This window comes from Salvia splendens, chromosome 14 (genome assembly GCF_004379255.2).
Source record: "Salvia splendens isolate huo1 chromosome 14, SspV2, whole genome shotgun sequence".
In the NCBI taxonomy this organism is placed as follows: Eukaryota; Viridiplantae; Streptophyta; class Magnoliopsida; order Lamiales; family Lamiaceae; genus Salvia; species Salvia splendens.
Genome location: NC_056045.1, coordinates 23,367,863 through 23,389,417, shown reverse-complemented (window position 1 = coordinate 23,389,417; position 21,555 = coordinate 23,367,863). Strand labels below are relative to the sequence as shown.

General features: G+C 36.3%; 2 protein-coding genes across 4 annotated transcripts; both read left to right on the top strand.

The window, feature by feature from the left end:
• The first annotated feature begins 5,286 nt into the window (after positions 1-5,286).
• On the top strand, positions 5,287-7,506 carry LOC121765911 (29 kDa ribonucleoprotein A, chloroplastic-like). The gene is made up of 5 exons (XM_042162197.1): positions 5,287-5,728; positions 6,169-6,270; positions 6,379-6,678; positions 6,924-7,030; positions 7,171-7,506. The coding sequence occupies exons 1-4, from the start codon at positions 5,354-5,356 to the stop codon at positions 6,984-6,986; spliced, it is 840 nt and encodes a 279-aa protein (XP_042018131.1). The 5' UTR covers positions 5,287-5,353; the 3' UTR covers positions 6,987-7,030; positions 7,171-7,506.
• Positions 7,507-19,274: 11,768 nt separating this feature from the next.
• LOC121763218 (cytokinin riboside 5'-monophosphate phosphoribohydrolase LOG1-like) lies at positions 19,275-21,516 on the top strand. 3 transcript variants are annotated; one of them, XM_042159171.1, is made up of 7 exons: positions 19,275-19,574; positions 19,908-20,005; positions 20,122-20,152; positions 20,603-20,702; positions 20,789-20,859; positions 20,953-21,096; positions 21,169-21,516. In XM_042159171.1, the coding sequence occupies exons 1-7, from the start codon at positions 19,455-19,457 to the stop codon at positions 21,262-21,264; spliced, it is 660 nt and encodes a 219-aa protein (XP_042015105.1). In that variant the 5' UTR covers positions 19,275-19,454; the 3' UTR covers positions 21,265-21,516. The 3 variants fall into 3 exon arrangements, with proteins under 3 accessions (XP_042015105.1, XP_042015104.1, XP_042015106.1); XM_042159170.1 differs by lacking the exon at positions 19,275-19,574 and adding an exon at positions 19,605-19,777 and having other exon boundaries at positions 19,871-20,005; XM_042159172.1 differs by lacking the exon at positions 19,275-19,574 and adding an exon at positions 19,613-19,777.
• Positions 21,517-21,555: the final 39 nt, after the last annotated feature.

Genomic DNA, 21,555 nt, shown 5'->3' with positions numbered 1-21,555 from the left:
GAAAATGTTATTGATGGAGACATAAGACGGTATATACTTCCCTCTCGGAGTATAAGAGCACCAACAACCGTGCTCTTGCCAACGAGCACGGTTGTGGGCTCGACCCCACTTTTTCTGCCTGCTCTTAGGCAAGAGCACAACACCTACAGCTATGCTCTTCCGCAAGGACGAGCACAAGGGTCCCACCATTCTATAATTCAATTTAAATAAAAACATTTCCATAATATTAAAATTCATTAAAAAACCGAAATAATATTACAAATTACAAATAAAATAAAAAAGACATAATTAAAATCCTAAAAAAATAAAAATTACATAATTAAAATCCGAAAAATTAAAAATTATATAATTAAAATACTAAAAATTAAAAATTACATAATTAAAGCTAAAAATATCCCCGTGGAAGACTATTCATCCGGCGGCACTACCCCCAATTGTTTTTGGAGGCCCAATATCATGGCCTCGTGCGATCGAAGTTGCGCGGGGGTCATAGTTGACCTATCGGCCATATTGAGGTGGGCCAAAATCCCCCACAACGAGTTGGTAGGGGGTGGAGGTGGCTCATAGGGCACGGGAACGGGAGCGGGTTCGGGAGCATCGCCGGATGGAGTCGCGGCGCGACGGCGGTTGGCCGCCGCCTTCTTCCTTTCCTGCGGTCGATGTTGGGAACCGCTCGGGCCGGCGTCAGGGCTACCCAAGTTAGCTCCGGCGAGTTGGCTAACCACGTCTTCGGAGCCGGCGTCAGATAGGGATACCGACCTTGACCGTTTGGAGGAGCCGCTAGAGGAGGATGTTACGCCTCCCCTATACTTCGGATGCGACCGCGTCTCCTGCCAAATGTTGAAGTACTTGAATGGCTTGTAGTTCATGGATTGGTAGGTGTTCATCGTGGCAGTGATGACGTCGACCTCGCTCCGGCCGCTCCCCGCCGACCGCTCTTCCTGGAGGTAATACCCCTGGAACTTTTGGATTTCTTCGTTGGCTCGGTAGATGGCGTTGCGCACCATACTCTCGTTGCGCTCGATTGTTCCCGCCGGCCGGTTTTCATTGTACCGGCGACAGATGCGCCACCAATAGTGATCGCCGGATTGGTTCGTGCCAACCTTCGGATCTTCGGAGATTGACAAGAACGCCTTAAACAATTGATCCATCTCCGCCGGAGTGTACGGTGTGCGGACACCGCGAGTAGGAGGGGGCGGTCGACCTCGCTCTAGGCTCGGGTGTCCAACCGTATAGCCCTTCGGGGGCATCTTGGTCGTCGATCGGGTAAGGCCGGTAGCCACCCGGAACTCCCGAACTTTGGGTTTGAGGAGGGGTCGAAAATTCCGTTTCCGGACTAGGAAACGGTTGTGAACCGAACCACTCGGGGTTCCAACCGTGGGAGCCCGATGGGTGATCGCCGTCGCCGGACATTGTTATGTTGTAGGAGTGGAAGAAAGATTGAGAATGGAGATGAGAGAATGTAGATGAGAATGGAAATGAGAGAATGTTGATGAGAATTGTGTAGTGTGGTGTGAATTTTTTAGTGTGAAAGTGAGGGTATTTATAGATGAAAATGTGTATTTTTGGGGGAAAAAATTAAAAAAAAATTAAAAGTGGGTAGAAAACGGATATATTTTTTTTGAAAAGTGGAAATTTTTTTTAAATCGATTTTTTTAATTAAAAACCGGTTTAAAAAAATTCAAATGCAATGGCTATTCCGTTGCCCAATTAGCGCCGGCCACGTCACCTGTTCTCTTGCACGGACGTGCTCGATGCATCGAGCAGCGCCGTGCCAGCGGCGCGAGCGTAGCGGCGGACGACGTCTCCGTGCCGCTGGCACGGACGGACGGACGTCGTCCTGCTCACCTTTGCAGATGCTCTAAGGGGAATACCACCGAAGAGATACTCCCCAGAAAAGATTGGCAAGAAGAGTCGCTATGGTGGCAAATTTTGTGCAAGGGAACTTAGCCAAAATGGCCCGAGCCTTTGAGGCTGCATTGTATGAGGAAGAAGAGATTCCACAGTCAGCCGAGGAAGCTATGAAGATTAAGCACTAGAGAAAAGCTATGTTCACTGAGATGAAGGCATTGGTGAAGAATAACACGTGGGTGAAAGGGAAGCTACCCGAAGGAGTGAGGACTGTTGGGTGCAGATGGGTGTCTACTATTAAGAGAAGACCAGATGGTACGATAGAAAGATACAAAGCTCGACTTGTGGCAAAAGGGTACACCCAGACATATGGCATAGACTATGATGAGACATTTTCTCCGGTAGCAAAGATCAACACCGTGAGAGTGTTGTTCTCGATTGTCGCAAATAAGGATTGGCCGCTTCATCAGTTTGATGTGACCAATGCCTTTCTTCATGGAGAATTGCCGAAGCCAGTTTATATGGAACCTCCACCTGGGTTCACGGAAGAATTTCAAGATGGGGAGATCTGCCAACTAAAGAAGACATTGTACTGGCTAAAACAGTCTCCACGTGCATGGTTCGGAAGATTCACCGAAGTGATGAAGAAATATGGGTACAAACAAAACATCTCCGACCATACTCTGTTCCTAAAGAAGAAAGATGGTAAGATCACGTGCCTCATTATATATGTCGACGACATGATTATTACAGGAGATGATGTAGAGGAGATAGCCGAGCTAAAGAAGAACTTGTTTCAGGAATTTGAAATGAAAGACTTGGGTCTTCTGAAGTACTTTCTGGGAATAGAAGTCCTACGGTCGAAGAAGGGGATATTTATAAATCAGAGAAAATATGTATTGGACTTGCTAGCCGAGATTGGGATGCTAGACTGCAAGCCAACGGACACCCCGGTGATTCAAAATCATGGATTACAGATGAAGGAAGGAGCCAACCGACAGATAGAGGAAGATATCAGAGACTAGTTGGGAAGCTGATCTACCTTTCCCACACAAGGCCGGACATTGCCTATGTTGTAGGAGTGGTGAGTCAGTTTATGCATGCACCCCAAGAAGAACACCGAGAGGCAGTTTTGAGGATTGTTCGATACTTGAAGGGGACAACTGAGCACGAGCCCATATTTGAGAAACACAATCACATGGAGATACATGGATTTACTGATGCCAACTGGGCAGAGAACCCGAACGACATGAAGTCAATCGCGGGATATTTTACCTTTGCTGGAGGTAACCTTGTGACGTGGAGAAGCAAGAAACAGAAAGTGGTGGCACTCTCTAGTGCAGAGGCAGAATTTCAAGGAATTAGAAGTGGGTTGACAACGATATTATGACTAAGGAAACTCATGACAGAGTTAGATCTTCGCCCAGTCCAATCGTGTAGACTCTTCTGTGACAACAAGGCGGCAATCAGCATCTCGGAAAACCTAGTACAACATGATCGAACCAAATATGTGGAAGTGGATATGCACTTCATAAAGGAGGACATCGAAGCAAAGATAGTTGAAATGCCATATGTCAAGTCCGAAGACCAACTGGCTGACATTCTCACGAAGGCGGTGAACTCAAAGTTGTTTCAAGAAGTACTAGGCAAGTTGAGTATTGGGAATCCCGTTACTTAACTTGAGGGGGAGTGTTGGAAAGAAATCACACGAGATCAGGAGCAATATATGTGATTGATATGGAATCAATTCATACCATTGATATAATGCAAATAAATATAAATTAGGTTTACCATGTATAGAGATAGCCTAGTCTATATAAGCTCTATAATCCTTGTACATTTTTCAGTGAATAAGAATGGATCAGTCTACCGATTTCTAACACATATTACTCCCTCCGGCTCCGTCCCTCAAGAATACACTCTTTCCTTTTTAGTCCATCCCACAAGAATATACACTTTCTAATTTTTGAAAGTTTTTTCTCTCTAACGAAGTGTGACCCATTCTCCAATAATAATACTTTATTTACTTTTTCTCTCTATCTCTCTCTTACTTTTACCAATTTTACATTAAAACTCGTGCCGACCCCAAAGTGCATATTCTTTGGGGACGGAGGGAGTATTAAAAAATCTATATATATATATTTGGTTTAAGTATAAAAAATGGAAAATCCATATTAATTACATCATGTTTGGCGAATTCTTATTTTGCACGTAATATTTGAAGTTTGAAATAAAATACACCAAGTTTTCCCCGATTATTAATTTAGTCGAAATTGAAGCTGATATTTTAAAACTGAAGTTGACTAGGTTAGTAATTAAGCTTACTTGGTTGAAATTTGAAACTGAAACCAGTTTCAATAATGGCTGAATAAAAAATCAGGACTAATTTTGAAAAATTAAATTTAATGTATTTTATTTCAAAATTAGAAAATTGTGGAATTTGTCCAAACTTGATTATTTTAGGATAATATTCTTAAATGCAATAAGAAGAGAAAGAAATGCATCCTAGTTTATATTAGTATTAACACTTTTGCTCTAAAAGTTAAAACTACATATATTATTTGATTTTGAAAGGGCATCTGTTCAAGACTTCAAGTTTACATTAGACCATGAGTATTTATGATAGTAAAACAAGACACTTGGAACCCATTTTGACCGCCAATATTAGTTTTCTATGTCGAATACTAGTATTTTAAATTTCCTACAAATAACTTGTTTGGATGCTAAAATATCAAAAGTAAAAAACAATGTATTTCATTAAAATAAATATTTTTTTTCTTTATAATCTTTTATTTTTTCATTTATTTTCTTATAAAAAATTATTATTTTTACACCATAAAAAGATGTTATTATTTTTACACCATAAAAAGATGTTGATTTGTGATGAAACAATTAAGAAAAACTGAAAGTTTGCAATTTAATCAAACTTCATGATGAAAATGAATATTATCCTTAAAAAATACTACTCCCTTCGTTCCACAGTAATAAAGACATTTCATTTTGAGCACTCGTTTTAGAAAAATGATAATAAATGATTAAAGTAGAGAAAGAGTAAAGTAAGATAGAGAATATGATAGATAGAGAACAGGGTAGATAGGATATTATCTACCTTATTCTCTATCTTACTTTACTTTTTCTCTGCTTTAACTATTTATTATCATTTTTTCAAAATGAGTGTTCAAAATAAAATGCCTCTATTACTGTGGAATGGAGGGAGTACTTGGTATGTTCTAAACTAACAATTTACTTGAACTTGTATTTTCATTAATATTGAGTATGTAAAATTTAAAGCAAAGCATTCATCTATAAAGTGGACTGATTAGCATATTAAACAGCACATAATATTTTAGTTATGAAAAACAGTATGTCCGCGAAATTACCTTTATCTTGATAAAGATACTTTTATCTCTCCACAAAATATCAGCCTCTCTATCTTCGTTATAAACTGTAGCTCATTCCATCATCGAAAATCAGAAACCTCACCAAAACCTTATCTTTAACAATGGCTGCTGCCTCGCTCCACTCCCTCTCTCTCTCCCTCTCCCTCTCCCTCTCCCTCACTCCGCCAACCCTATGCTTCGTTTCCACGTCTTCGCTTGCTCCCTCTTCTCTCAAACCCCTCGCATTGCCAAGGCCGCCCCTTCTCTCCCTCTCTACCATCGGCAGCTACGCCCACCCAATCCCTAAATTCGTCCGCAACGTCGCCATTTCCTCTGAATTGGGCGAAGAGGTGGAGGAGGGAGAGGATGAAGACGCGTCCCCGCAGCCCAATTTCTCGCCCGAGTTGAAACTTTTCGTTGGGAATTTGCCGTTCACCGTTGATAGCTCTCGGCTTGCCGGGCTGTTTGAACAAGCCGGGAATGTTGAGATGGTTGAGGTATATTTTGTTTTGTTTTCTATCATAATTTCGCTTTCTATTTCCGTTATTCTCACTTTTTTAAATTATTCTTTATGTTTTTTTGTGTGTGAAGTTTCGCTTTTGTTTTTCTTTGTTTTTCTAATTCTAGCTTAAATTATTCACTATGCATAATTGTGTAATACTACTACAATCCAATTTAATTAATTAGGTGCTGTAGTTTGGATATAAAATCATTTTGTTGGGACATATTCATGAATGTCAATGGACTTCGATTTGGAACTGCTTCTGGAAGCTTTGGGGAATGAATATATTTATGCTACTTACATGATTGAATACTATTTTGGATTGAATTTGTTGATTGGTTACTCAATCTCTCTCTGTGTATGCTTGAGTTTACGGGTAAAAAATCGATCTTGAAATGTTTTGATAGAAAAAACAATGTTCTTGAACTTGTGCAGGTTATCTATGACAAGGCTACAGGAAGAAGCCGGGGTTTTGGTTTCGTGACTATGTCCACAGTCGAGGAAGTAGAAGCTGCCGCTCAACAATTCAATGGATATGTAAGCTTCTGAGCTTTGTGTTGCATGCTTTCTTTTGTTGTCAACTTCTTGCTAGCTTTGTTTATGCTGCTTGAGACGATATCTGCCTGCCTTTGTCATTTTCTGCAGGAACTTCAAGGTAGGGCTTTGAGGGTGAGCTCTGGCCCACCACCTCCTAGGGATGAAAACTTCTCGCCCCGAGGACCCAGGGGAGGGTCGAGTATCGACAACACCAACAGGCTTTATGTGGGTAACCTTGCGTGGGGTGTTGACAATCTTACCCTTGAAACCTTGTTTAGTGAGCAGGGGAAGGTTAAGGAAGCCACTGTTGTCTATGACAGAGACAGTGGTAGGTCGAGGGGCTTTGGTTTCGTAACGTATGGTTCAGCTCAAGAGGTTGACAATGCTATCAGATCATTCGATGGCATGGTGAGTACCCTACTTTTATCTACTTACCCGTGCATTCCCCCTACATGTTGAGTCTAGAGCATTCCTAACTGCTTAGGACTTTTCTTGAAATCGATTAATGTTTCTAATCTATGTCGATTTACACTGCTAAACTTGGTGTTGAAGTGTTTATTTCCTGTTCCATTAGCAATCAAATCTAGCATATCTAAGTCGTCGGCGAGCAGACTACGCCTTCTTTTAAATCTTATTGAAATTTCTTGGAGCAGGACCTCAACGGTAGATCTATTCGAGTGAGCAGAGCTGAAGCCCGTCCAAAGCGTGAATATTAATGACTTAACCTTACGAGGTCATCCAACTGGGAAAGCATTTGGAGGTATTTAACTTAATTGTATCAAATAGTTGTTGCATTTATATGAAATGTGAAATATATCTTCAAGTTTTCGAACATTGTGATTTGTTTATCTCATTCAAGCTGAGACTCTTTCCTAATCTCCTATCTGATATCTGCATCAGAATTTCAAGTCTCAAATGCTGCATCCCAAGGTCTCGCCCTCTCGACAAGAATTGGAAGATCTTGGTACTCGCATCGGGATTCACCTACTGGCGTTTAGGCTAATACATGCCCTCCATCAGTACCAACAGGGTCTGGAGTTGCAATCTAAATTTAGAGTGTGTTTCTGCAATGTGTGATTATGCATTGTGGAGAAATTTTTGTGGGTGTGTAATGAATAAGCAGGTTAAGTTACTTCTAGATTCCGACATGAAGCAACTTCCCTTGTAAGAAGTTTGCATACGATAATACCCAATTCTTTTTTATGGCAATTCTTAGAAAATTGATATCTTTCTAAATGTGATGAATTAAAGATTACATTTGTGGGTCTGGTTAAGCTTGTATTGATTTGGACATGGTTGTTGATTCTTGAATCTGGGCTTTTTTGTGAAGCCATTGATGAATCAATTAAGGGCCCAATGGGCTTCAAAAATAGAGAAGATGTAACTGGTTATAGTTTATAGTTAGTTTAAACAATAAGATGCATAGTAAAAATATGAATAATTCATTAATTTTAGAATGGAGTCCAAGAATAGTTAAATTTGGAAAAAGCAACGACTTAAGATGCTCGGATCAAATGCTATGGCAAGATAAAAGGGCTTAAACATATCAATCCTACCCAATTAAGGAAAAAGGAAAAAGGAAAAGGTTTAGTTTGCTTGCAATTTTAAAATACATGAACAAATAGAACATTGACAAATCTCAGAGCTAATTTTGAGCAGACACGGCTATAAATCATATCATAATATTTAAGAAAATATATTTTGTTCATTGTAAGAAATGGTAATGAAGATGCAACTAAAAAACATAATAATATTAATTTGACTTTAACGTTACTTTAAATGATAACCAAAGTTAGCAACAACACAGAGTAAGATGGTGATGAGAAATAAAAGTTGGGTAAAACTGTAAAAGTGAGGATAAGATTATGAATTTCCAAACGTAGTAAGATTAAATAGGAAAGTAAGGCTCCATAAATAGAATATAATTGTGCTTTGTGTATGGGTGTGACAAGCAGTCACATATTAGTGTTTGGACTTTATGAGACCTGATCAAACCTATGGATACCCGACAAAGTTCTACGTGTCGATCTATCATTCCAACTTAGTGTAAATGTTAATTGCACCAATCTTGGCCTTCCACGTCATCTAATTAACATCTTATCACTAAGAGCATCCACAGTGGGACGGACTTCCCAAAAACACCTCCTGCCACGTCATAAGGACATCTCACTGCACAGTGGCGAACATCCCGACGGACATCCACAATAATAAAAATTCACAAATTCACCAAATTAAACAATTTACGAAATTAAAATTTCGACACGAATACAGAGAAAATGCAATCACTTTATTTAAAACAAAAAACATACAGTACATAATTATTAAAAAAATACATAGTTAAAAAAATGAAATGAAAAATGCTCATTTTATCTTCAAAAAGTATAGAGAGAGAAACTTGTTAAAACAAGTGGTGAATGAAATGAAGTTCAACGAGCCGTATATATAGAGTTTTTTTAAAAAAAAAATTAAAAATCGGGACGTGCGTCGGGAACTCGCAATGGCGGACGTCACGACGGACGTCATCGGAAATCCGCGGAACTCCGGTGTCCGCAAGCGACGTCCGCGTCCGCCTGTCGCTCGCCTAATGGCGGACGTCCGGTAAGCCAGTCCGACGTCTGCCGCGACGTCCGCCGCTGCAGATGCTCTAATATAATGCTCAAATACTTTATTGTTCAACCTATAAAATTCTCTCCATACAACATCTTTTATAGACAAATCATATTGTAGAAAAATATGAACGTCTTGTCCATAGTAAATATAAATGAATACACGAAATATATGTTAATGGCGTAGCCAAGGTACACGATATAGATAATAGATTATTGGTTATTTAAAATGAGAACTATGAACTATTTTTGTTCAGTAGATATTACTATAATCTAATGATTTATGTACATGTCACGTGGCATTTTTTTGGATTATTTTTATGCGAAAAAAGTAAAATTGTCTACCAAAGAAAAGGTCAATACGTAAAATGATTTGTGTGACATAAACTGATATCGATATTATATATACAAAAAACAGTATAACGCATACACTAATATTGTATGTTAAAGAAACTGATATTCTATGTGAAAGAAACTCATTTACTGAAATTTGACTACTTTTAAAAAATATATTGACGTATATAATGCATAACGAGTTTGTGTAATGTTGATTGCATAGTGTTGTGATGCAAACCTTTACAATGTTGCAATGCAAATGTTGATGTGTATAATTTATAACGAGCTTACGTGTAATGCAAATATCAATTCAGATTATTTCAAGCCAAGAAAATATAAGCCATTACATGCTATTAAACACATTTAACAAAACAATTTTACTAGTTGTAATATCATTTGGTATTGTGTTTTTTTACTCCCTATAAGATACCATGATACTACAAACTTTCCTTCTATATAATGTATGTTAGTATATACATGACGATGTTGATTGTATGATGCAAGCACTTAGATGATGTAATTCGAATGTTTTGTACTATATCATATGTGAACAGGGGCGGACGCACGTCGAAGGAGGGGAGGGAGGGCTTAAGCCCTCACCCAAAAATTCTTAAACTTATCTCTCCACCCTTACCTAAGTAATGTTATTTAAGACTAAATCATCAGAAATTGTAGGGAAAAAGGGCAGAACAATCAAGAAATAAAAAAATGCAGATGATGAAATATAATTATTATTATTATTATTATTATATTTTTCTGAAGAAGATGACTTGACTCAAAAAGTTAATAAATTATTATTATTATTATTATTATTATTATTATTACTATTATTATTATTATTATTATTATTATTATTATTATTCTTGTAAAATGTGTCCAGATGTTATGCTCTTTACTAGGAGGTGTTTTTCGGCTATTGAATTAAATTACACTGCAACAACTTCTTAATACTTTTACTTTCATTTAGGCGTGTTAAGTGAATTTTAATTTAATAACTTAGTTTTCCATTAATAAATTCTAACAGATTCTAAATTTTATTCTCCACCGTATTTTTTTCCTTTTTCTTTTGTAAATAATCCAAGCAAACTCAAAATTTGTTTTCATAGTGACTTTAAACAATAAGTTAATTTTTCTCCTTTTTTTCTTTTCAATTTAATTATGTAAAAACATTTTTTCTGTATTTTATTATATATTTTTATCACAAAAAATTCTCTACCCATTTACAAAAATTTTCTAATTTTTTTTTGTGGTATGTCCACTGTCATTTGTATTTATGGAAATATTTTCTTCAATTTTTATCCTTTTCTCTTGTACTTTTCCTATTATTTCTCTTTATCTCTATATCGTTACTAATATGTATTAAAATTTGCTCCGTTCACATATAAGACTATTTCTCGTTGACAGTGCTAATATATATAGTAATGCTCATACCAACAAAAAATCATGCGTCCACCCCTGTATGTGAATAAAGTATTGTAGGAGTACCAGAATTTTGTGGTTGTATAGGAACATCTGTATCACTACAACGAACTTCATGCATAATATAACATCTGTCATTTGTATCATTGCAAATTGAAAAATACAATATATTTTTTTGGCATAATTATATATATACGTGGAACTTAGGTTACTATACACATTGCAATGACAATTGAACTGATTTTTGACCTTTCAAAAATAATTTTGATTGTGCCCATTCCATTGACCAATAATAGTTGTGTGGCATATTCTGAATTTTTATTATTCTTATATGTAAAACATCAATTTTATTTGTCTACAAACCGTATTTCATAGTACTCCATTAAGAGTACTATTTTTTTTACTGAGCACGTGGTTTTTTATTTACTCTTTGTCAACTTTATATACACTTAAAATTAGTTAAAGCTTGATGACTACTCTTTTAGTTAATATTATAAACTCTTGAGGAATATTGGTGTGCATTAAATTATATGCTGAAATCAATTATCAACTTTAGAAATGCATATGAAGCGCAATATGTTCAAATATAATTAAATAGTAATTATACAAAAAAGTAATAAAGCATAAACTCAAAATTGATGAAATAATTCATGAATGTTACGAACTACTCTCTCTGTTCTACAGTAATAGAGGCATTTCATTTTAAGCTCTCGTTTTGGAAAAATGATAATAAATGGTTAAAGTAGAGAAATAATTTAAAATTAAGAGGATATTTGTTTGAAATAAATACTCCTATTAAAGTTTTTTATATCATATTTAATTATATTTGATCATTCACTAAATTTATTTTTTTATAATATAATTAACTATATTCATAAATATGTGTTGCATTATTTTAACTCAATTAGTGGTAAGACCGGTCCAATCGATTGAACCATGCCATAGATTTAAGGGTTCATGGTTCAAATTTTTAAATATTGATAGTGATATTTTCTTTCAAGAATTGTTCTTAGTTGCCACAAAAGACTAAAATGAAACTGAGGAGTATATCGATAGTACACATAGTCATATTGGTAATACCTGTCTGGCAATTTACCCCGGCTTCATTTTTGAGTTAAAAAAAATTAAATTATGACATTTTAATTTTTATAATTAGCTTGATTGAAGTTGGAATTATACTAGTGGAATATGGAATCTTTGTAAAAATCCGTATAGGTGGGACCACATATTGCACAGGCAAATAGCATGCGCACAGTACTCCGAACTATCATGCGCAGTTGCGCACAATAAATATGGATATATATATTTATTAAAATTAAAAATGGACGGATATTTTATAACGGCAGTGATGAAATGCAAATTATATATATTGTATAAACTCTAAACTTTTTAACCCAATATTAACACAATATAAAATTTCAAGATTTTTTATGTCAACACGGTATTAACCGTTGACACTGTGTTGATATTTTCTGTTTGATGTTATTTTGTAATTTATTGACATTTTGTAACAGTCAAGATTATAGTATTGAATTTGTACAATATTTAGAGTTTGTATTTAATTATATCTCTATTTTATAATGATATTTAGTTGTTATGGAATTTGAAAAAGAGAAAAAAGATACTCCTTAAACCGTATACTCTTTTTGATAGCAATGTAAATAACTAAATGTAAAACCTGCTAGTTTAATTTTTTATTCCGGAGACCTTGAATTCTATTAAGGTTATCTCCAATCATTTACGCCAAATTCAAACTCATTTGTGAGTATATATCACACCAAAAAGTAGTTTTACTCTAACCATTTTTAGGTATTTGTCTCACAAAAATTTTGCAGTAACACCAAATATAGTGTTAATCCGTTGAAACACTCAAAAATGGGTTTGGGTATGGGGCATGCTTGGAGAAATTGTCTACACCAAAAATGGGTTTTGGTATATGATTGGAGATAGTCTAATTCATTTTTTTTGCAGTTAACAGAGTATTAAATATTTGTTTTAATTTTAAATTGCATAATTTATACGCATAGAATATAGTAGTAGTAATTATTCTTTGACACCAAAAATGTGACAACATAAAACAGAAAATCTAAATGTAGCCAAACAGCCACTTCATGAATGTATTTCATGGTTTTGGAATCTCTCTTGAAACTCCATAAAGTTAAAACAAATTAGTGGCGAAAAGCTATAGCTGAAGTAGTACCATTATAGGATAATACTTATCCATAAAATTATCGATTCCTAAACTATAGTAGTACCACTGTAATAATTAATTAATTATGTATGTACATGTTATTGTCATTTTCTTATCATATCCTAGTATATTCTAGAACAATTCATACCTCCTGGCTTTAAGTCATATCGCGTGCTAATGTTCATGTATAGCGTATATATACTAAATTTTGATCAAGTGTAAGAGCACCCACAACCGTGCTCTTGCCAACGAGCATGGTTGTGGGCCCGACCCCACTTTTTCTGCCTGCTCTTAGGTAAGAGCACAACACCTACAGTCGTGCTCTTCCGTAACGACGAGCACAATGGTCCCACCATTCCATTATTCAATTTAAATAAAAACATTTCCACAAAATTAAAATACATTACACGTACCCGGAATAATATTACAAATTACATTAAAAATTACATAATTAAAATCCTAAAAAATAAAAATTACATAATTAGAATCCTAAAAATTAAAAATTTCATAATTAAACTCCTAAAAATTAAAAATTACATAATTAAATTCATAAAATTAAAAAACCCACTACTCGTGGCCGAATTTCGCACACATGTGTTTGATTAGGTCTTCTTGTAGCTCAACGTGGGTTCGGATATCGCGCATTGTGTGCCTTGTTTCGATCCTCTCACCCACCTTCGTATGCACACCTCGGCGTGGGGGAGACCTTGCGCTTGAGCTTCCGGCTTCATCCTCGTCGTAGAAGCTAGCCGCCCTCAGTCCTTCGTCGGCTATAATCATGATGTGTAAGATAATACACGTGTACATGATGTCGGTGATATTTTTCACGTACCACAGCCAAGCCGGGGCCTTCACAATGTTGAATCGGGCTTAAAGGACCCCAAAGGCTCTTTCGACGTCTTTCCGCGCGGACTCTTGACGCTGCGTAAAAAGAACCCGTCTCGGGTCTTGCGGGTTGCTGAGCGTCTTCACGAAAGTTGACAACCTTGGGTAGATACCATCGGCGAGATAGTAACCCATGTGGTATACATTTCCGTTGACGGTGAAGTCGATTGCCAGTGCTACACCATTCAACACATCATTGAAGAGAGGTGAAGAATAGAGCACGTTCAAGTCGTTGTTGGATCCGGCAACATCGAAATATGCATGCCAAATCCATAGGCGGTAGTCGGCGACCGCTTCAAGGATAAGTGTTGGGCCGCCGCCTTTGTGGCCGCTTAAGTGTTGCCCCCTCCAAGCAGTCGGGCAATTCTTCCACCTTCAACGCATGCAGTCAATGCTGCCAAGCATTCTGGGAAAGCCATGGACTGATTCGTGAAGACGAAGAAACCGTTGGCAATCATCGGTGGTGGGTGCCCGAAGGAATTCATCACCGAAAGCTGTATGAATGCCTTTGTAAAAAATTTAAGACAAAGGATTCCAGTGGACTCACCGACATGCAAATACTCGTCGAAGAGGTCGGCCGTTTGCCCAGTAGCGAGTTGTCGGATGGCACACGTATACTTCTGCAACACCGAGAGACTTTGCCGACCGACTGCATCTGGACCTGTTTGGAAGAATTCAATACGAGCGGACAATGTGTTGACAATACGCATAAACAAGCGCTTTGATATGTGAAAACGGAGCCTAAAGTAATCTTCCGGAAACCACGGCGGGTCGGCAAAATAGTCGGCAACGAGCCTATCGTGGGCTCCCTCCCGGTCACGATGGATGTAGCGGCGAGTTGATCTAGTTGGTTGAGGAGGAGGAGCGGGAGTATTCGCTGCGACATATGCTTCATAAGCGGCACGATGTTGTTCGTAGTATTCTTGTTCTTCGCGCTCCGCTTCCGCAATGAGATGAGTGAAATCCGTTTGAGGTTTTGAGTGAGAGATGAAGGTGTAGATAAGTTGTATGAAAAATATGAATGAGAGATGAATGAGAGATGGTTTGATATGAAAAATGGATGATGAATGTGTGTATTTATAGATGATTTTGGGGGAAAAAAAATCAAAAAAATACAGAAAACGGGCAAAAAAACGGCCATTTTTTGGATTGGGAAATAATTTTTTTATTTTTTGGTATTATTTTTTATTTTTAAAAAAAATTAAAAATGATTTTCCAACGGATATGCCGTTGGCCAATCACACGCTGCCACGTCGCCTGCTCACTGGCACGGACGTGCTGGATGCATCGAGCAGCGCCGTTCCAGCGGCAAGAGCGCAGCGGCGGACAGCGGTGCCGCGCCGTTGGCACGGACGGTCGGACGAGCGCTTGCTCTCCGTTGTGCATGCTCTAACGAAATTTGAATAATGAAAAATGAATAAAAAGTAGTACTAGTACAATCTAACTTAATGTAACAAGTTAGCTAGTGCAAAATCGTACAATCTAAATAAAGCTATTATTAGAGCATCAGCAATGGTGGCGTCCGTCCCGACGTGCCGAAATTCCGCAGCGGACGTCCGCCATTGTGCATGGTATGTACGGATACGGAATTCCGCCGAGGACACCGCAGTTCCGCGGCGTTACGCGGAATTCCGTCGCGGTGGGCGTGCGGACGTCCGCCATTGCGTTGACTCCCACGGACGTCCGCGCGAAATTTCCGTTTATTGCATTAATTTTTTTTATTTCTACATATTGATAGATATTATTAAAGAAGTATGGCAGCGGAGGGGTCATCGTTGATGTAGTTTTTAATTATTGAAATGTTTTTTTAATTTGGTGAAATGTACTTTTCTTTTTTTTATTTAATGGAATTTTTCCCTATTTGTATCGAAATTTTAATTCCGTAAATTGTTTAATTCCGGAAATTGTTTAATTTGTGAATTTGTGGTTTTTTTAATTGTGCGAAGTCTTTCGGGAAAGTCCTTGGGGATGTCCGCCAATGTGCAGTGGGAAGTCCTTATGACGTGGCAGTGCAGTGGGAAGTCCGTACGTATGACGTGGCAGGAGGTGTTTTTGGAAATTTCGCGGGAAATTCCGTTGGGAATTCCGCGCCACTACTGATGCTCTTAGTCTTTAGATAAAAAAACTTTAATAAACTGCATATAAATTCAAAATTTTAGTACTACTACTATTTTATCTTAGCATACATTGCATGATTGAACAAGTTTTTATAGGCGAGCACATTGTGGTGGTTGGAATGTTACAAGCACATATATGGTGCTCCTGGTGCTCGTGTGTTTGAAAAAGATTTCATAGACTCGAGCAATTTTCGGTACCTCATAGTTCCCTGACTTAAATTGCCAAACTGAGCACGTTGACCGTGCTCAGTATTGCTCGCAAGTTAACAACCCGATTTATGATATTGCCGAGCACCTTCGATTGTGCTCGGAATGTTGCCGAGCACTGTTTAAGGTGCTCGGTAAACGCTCTTTTTTTGTAGTGCCATATATTACTAATTTTTTCGATCTACTTTCTATTACATTTTTTAAAACTTATGCTGAGTAATTATTAATGATGGATGGAGTATTATATTTGGAAGTCCATGAATTAGGAAATCAAGAAAATGCCAAAATTAGAGTTAGGTGATGTGGTACCACCCACATATGCTACTTCTAGCTAATTTGTTAAAGAAGATAATGTGTGGTGTACACTTTTACTATGCGTGATAAGATGGCGATACATGGAGTAGTAAGCAACGTTTTGTTTGTTTTAAGATTTAAAATTATTGATAAAACAACAATCTACTATAATGTATATACAATCATACATAGTAACTTTGTGTAATTTTCCTAATCTATTATTGGACTAAACTACTCATCTTCTTATCCAACAATTCGTATTGCAAACAATATTTTAGGTTTATTTAACTAATAGATTAATTAAAGAGTGAATTTTAAAAATAGTCTTTGAAAGATCTACTTTTGCATCCTTGAAATTCCTGAATAAGGATAAATGTCTTCAAAGTATTTAAAAAATGAAAAATATCTAAACCTGTCTTTATTTTACAATTTGTCCTTGAACCCTATAGAACGGATAAAAAGGACTTTATTTCATTTATTTAATTTCAATTTCTCCCATTTAGTTCATGGAGTGAGTGAACTGCAACTGATCTTTGAACAATATATGATATATATTTGCGGTGTTTCATGAAAATAAATTGCACCCGAGGTGTCTTGATGCATACAAGACTTGGAGGCTAAACAAGTTTCTTTTGGTATTTATTTATTTTCTAGTTAGTAGAATTAGTAGATGGAAAGATATAAAAAAAAAATTTCTACTAAATTAGGGTTTATTTTCTAGTTATTTCCTACAGGTCTACATGTCTAATTATTAATTTGTAGAGTTATTGAAAGTATATGATATTCGTATGTTTTAACTTTTCAACTTCTCTCCTCTCTATTCTCTCTCTCTTTTGTTCGCGGTAACTTTCATCTTTCTTATTTCATTACATAGTTTTGATCTTAAACATTTTCTAAAGTTTTGATTTTTATTTTATTCGGTTGCTTCATTTTTTCTTAGATAGAAGGCACAACAGATTGAGAAGGTGATGAATTCAAAATGAAAATGCCAGTAGTGCCATTGAGGCTGTAAAGGGTAAAATAGGGCAGAAAAAAAAGAAATAATACCTCAAATGAATGAAATACTAACTCAACATCAAACTGTTTGATACTATTATATGCCAGGGGTAATTATGTCAATTAACACATTGATAAGTAATAGTAATCTCCCTAACCTTGCGAGATATGGCTCAGTTTACACACTTTGCGTTGTTATAATATAAGTTCAATGTTATAATAATGCAAATTCAGTGCCATAGAAATAATGTATCCCATAAGTTTGTTTAATAAGATACATTCAATATTAAAATAAAGAGAATTCAGTAATAAAGTATTTTTAATTTTAATTTTATTTATTTAGGTTTATTATATTTTGGACAACTTTATTTATATAATAATGTTCCAACGAAACTATACACATACACAATTTAATTAAATCAAAGTCTTGTACGTACTATATTTTAATTTAATGGATGGGATTCAACCTTAGTCGTGTATCAAATGAATGGTTAACACAACATTAAAAAAGTGGGATGAGGGACATCATGCTAAGTGTGAGGAATGGCGTCGCATCAAATAAAAATAAAATGTTTCCTATGAATGGAGCATAAAGGTCTCAATGTATAACCGCACGAATATATAAAAATATAAAATATTATAGTAGTAATTGTAAAGTTATGATGATGCACAGTGCTCTATGGTGACCAGTGACCACATCTGATTTCTTAAATTTTACCCATCTCCCCTTGCCCATCCCTCTCCCTCTCCCTCTCATATTGTTTAGTTTAGACAATAAATTAACTCAGGTAAAAATAAGAACCCCATGATTGTGATGTTTTTACAGTCGATATGAAAAAGTTTTTTATCTTTTACCACAATCCCAATGCTGCTATCTTCCTTCAAGTGGGATCAGACACAAATGACATTTTTCATGTTTTCTTTTCTTTAAAAGTAAAAATACTAGTACAAAAAATTGGAGTAAGTTTCTTTGGAAGTAAGTAAATGGCTGTTTTGTGCTTTAGGAACTTGAGAGTGCTTAACAAAGAAAAAATTAATACTACTACTTACAAATGATACTCTTACAAAACCGTAATTTTAGATTTATAATCTAATTTAACTATTTTAAAAAATGTTGAGTTAAAGAAATACGTCGATGGTATTGCAAGTAGAAGTCTACTTTAACTTTAGTAGCAACAATTAAAGCTAACTTAGTAGCCACAGATACCTCTAACTCTATTCAACAGGAGTATAAAACAACAGGATAAATGTTTCACTGTATTAATATGAAACAAAATATTTCATATTAATACGTTCCGTTATTTTTATTTAAACGACGTTAACTTTGTACTTATGTGACACACAATTGTAAAACAATGATGAAATTTTTTGTATGAGTTATGTATTTACCCCTAAAACAACCGTACGTTTATTTTAAGTAACGAATGCCGCTGTTTATATTTTCGTTTCAAATAGTCAACTTCAATTTTATTATAAAGTAAAATAGAAAGAAAATAACTAAGATTGTAAAAGTTTGTATTTAAGGAATCGGAGCAGAGCCCGTACATTTTTTCAACTAATTAACTCTAATTAATCTTTGTATAATAAATATCGTGACACCGTTTTTCTTTTGTAATTAATTATTTTTAATTGGCTCTAGCCTTTAGGGTTATTACTTCAGAAGAATCTCATTCTTCACATTGTACTTTCAAAATGCAATTGAAACTTTTAAGAACCTAAATAAAATTTGAAACCCCCACATATTATTTCAATTTGCACACACCATGTCTGGCTGGGTCAATGAATTTCCGAAATTCTAATTATTAATTTTGAATTGTGTAAAAAGAATGAAGTGATTGACACGTGGCAGGCCCCAATGCAGTTATTTTTGCATTTGTAAATGAATTAGGCTCTAATTTAATTAGTGAAGCGCCAATAAAGATGAAGCATATGGATTCCGTATGAAACTTGTGTTCTCTCTCTCTCTCTCATAAAAATAGAGAGAAAGATAGTGGTGGTGGTGTATATATAGAGTGTGTAGAAGAGAATTAGAGATGGCCTTTGAAGAAAGTTTGTTTCTTTTATTTGAAGCTGTGACTCACATTCACGTTTACAGATAAAAGACAGAACAGAGAGAGAAGGGAGAAAAAAAAAATGGAGAGAGAGAGTGAAGTGAAAACATCAAAGTTTAAGACGATTTGCGTCTTCTGTGGGAGTAGCCAAGGCAACAAAGTTAGCTATCAAGAAGCTGCGATTGAACTCGGCAACGTTTTGGTATTTTTTTTTTTGCAATAATTCAATCCTCTGTTTCTGATGAGCAATTTTTTGGTTTTGTTTTCATGCAAATGTGTTCGTACATCGAGTCTTTTTCAAGCAATAAATAATGTACAATATCTTTTCTTCTCTCTCTATATTGAAATGACTATTGAGACATTTCATGGAGATGGCAGAGAACATTTCTTCTCTTCCTTAAAAAGGTAGAAACATATAATCTGAATGCACACCTAAAAAAGGCCACACTCCCTGACCCTCTGTTTTGATTCTTGTTACATTTTGCTCTGTTTTTGAAGTCAGAAAATTCCTAACATGTTTGGGGTGAGTTTCAAGGTTTCAAGGAGCATTGATCTAGTGTATGGAGGAGGCAGCATAGGCCTAATGGGGCTGGTTTCTCAGGCTGTCCACGACGGTGGCTGCCACGTCACTGGGTCAGGATAAGCCTCTTTTAATCACCTCTGTTGAAAAATGAAAACCAACAATATTTGGTCTTGCATTTTTCCTCACTAAAAACTGATTTTTGTCTTGTTATTGTCCCCATTTGCAGAGTGATTCCCAAGACGCTCATGCCTCGAGAGGTATGTCTGTTGTGGTGTTTGAACAATTCTTGAAACCACATTTTATTTAGAAGAAATTTACTACTCCTGCAATTCTTGATAAATTCTTGATTTCAGTGTCTTTGATGGTTGTTGTTGGTTTGTGTTTGTTTTCTTTGAATGACATTAGGGCCACATGTTTCTTGCTTTTCTGATGAAGTGAAAGGTCCTTTGTTGTTGCTAACCTTATCCTGACTATACTGCAGAGATTTGTTTTTGTAAAAATCTACACATTTTTGGACTCCCAAATTCTCTCTCTGAATTTTCCATTTCTGTTCATCCCTTATTTCCTGTCTTCTGTTGTATTTTTCTATCAACAAATGCTTCTACAGTTGTTGAAGTTAGAACTTCAGTTTCAATTTTCTGGAATAGTACACACACACACATTTGCTTGCTTGCTTTATGGAATTTTGTAGTACTTTTTTTTGGCAGTTAACTGGACAAACAGTAGGGAAAGTGAAGGCAGTTGCAGACATGCATCAAAGGAAAGCAGAAATGGCTAAGCATTCTGATGCTTTTATTGCCTTACCAGGTTTGCCACAACCAATTCATGGTTGTATAGTATTTGAAATTGTTTTGTGTTGATCATTGATCATCAACCAATTGATTATTGGACAGGTGGTTATGGAACTCTGGAGGAACTGCTTGAAGTTATAACATGGGCTCAGCTCGGGATCCATGACAAGCCGGTACTATTCATTTCGAACTCTAAAATAATTGATCCTTAAAACTGGCCAGGCCAAGACACTAAAGGGGGGCTATCTATGATACTCATTTTGCAGGTAGGTTTGCTGAACGTGGATGGATACTACAACTCGTTGCTCTCATTTATCGACAAAGCAGTCGAGGAGGGCTTCATCAGCCCCAACGCCCGCCACATCATTGTGTCTGCACCAACAGCCAAAGAGCTTGTGAAGAAGCTAGAGGTATTGACTTTTCTTGCCCTTTGCTCACATTGCTACTAATTGACTTTAACATTCTGTTTTGGTGATGTGTAGGAATACGTTCCGCGCCACGAGAGAGTAGCTTCGAAACTGAGCTGGGAGATAGAGCAGCAGCTAGGCTACTCCCAGAGTTATGATATTGCCAGATGACTTCTTCTCACCATACACAGATTTTCATCTTGGAATTAGGCCATGGAAGAAGCTAACTTGGAGTTTTTGCAAATCTTTATTAATCTAAGGTTATTTTTGTAAATTTCATGGGATCTACTTACCTTTAAATTAGTTATTTTATTTGCCTAATTAGTCTGGTTTGCAAAGGTTGTAACTAGTAACTACTACTACTACTACTATGACATTGTGTAAGACTCCATCTAATGTGACCTTACTACTATTCTACTCTCATTGCAAATCTTTTGTTTCTTAAAAATACTAAAACGATGA

Bases quoted from the DNA above. Each gene is read 5' to 3' on its own strand.
- LOC121763218 (XM_042159170.1), top strand. From the start codon at position 19,614: ATGAGCAATTTTTTGGTTTTGTTTTCATGCAAATGTGTTCGTACATCG. The intron at 20,006-20,121 runs GTCAGGATAAGC...CCCCATTTGCAG, and splicing joins GGTGGCTGCCACGTCACTGG to AGTGATTCCCAAGACGCTCA. The intron at 20,703-20,788 runs GTTTGCCACAAC...ATTATTGGACAG, and splicing joins TGCTTTTATTGCCTTACCAG to GTGGTTATGGAACTCTGGAG.
- LOC121765911 (XM_042162197.1), top strand. From the start codon at position 5,354: ATGGCTGCTGCCTCGCTCCACTCCCTCTCTCTCTCCCTCTCCCTCTCC. The intron at 5,729-6,168 runs GTATATTTTGTT...GAACTTGTGCAG, and splicing joins GGAATGTTGAGATGGTTGAG to GTTATCTATGACAAGGCTAC. The intron at 6,679-6,923 runs GTGAGTACCCTA...TTCTTGGAGCAG, and splicing joins TCAGATCATTCGATGGCATG to GACCTCAACGGTAGATCTAT.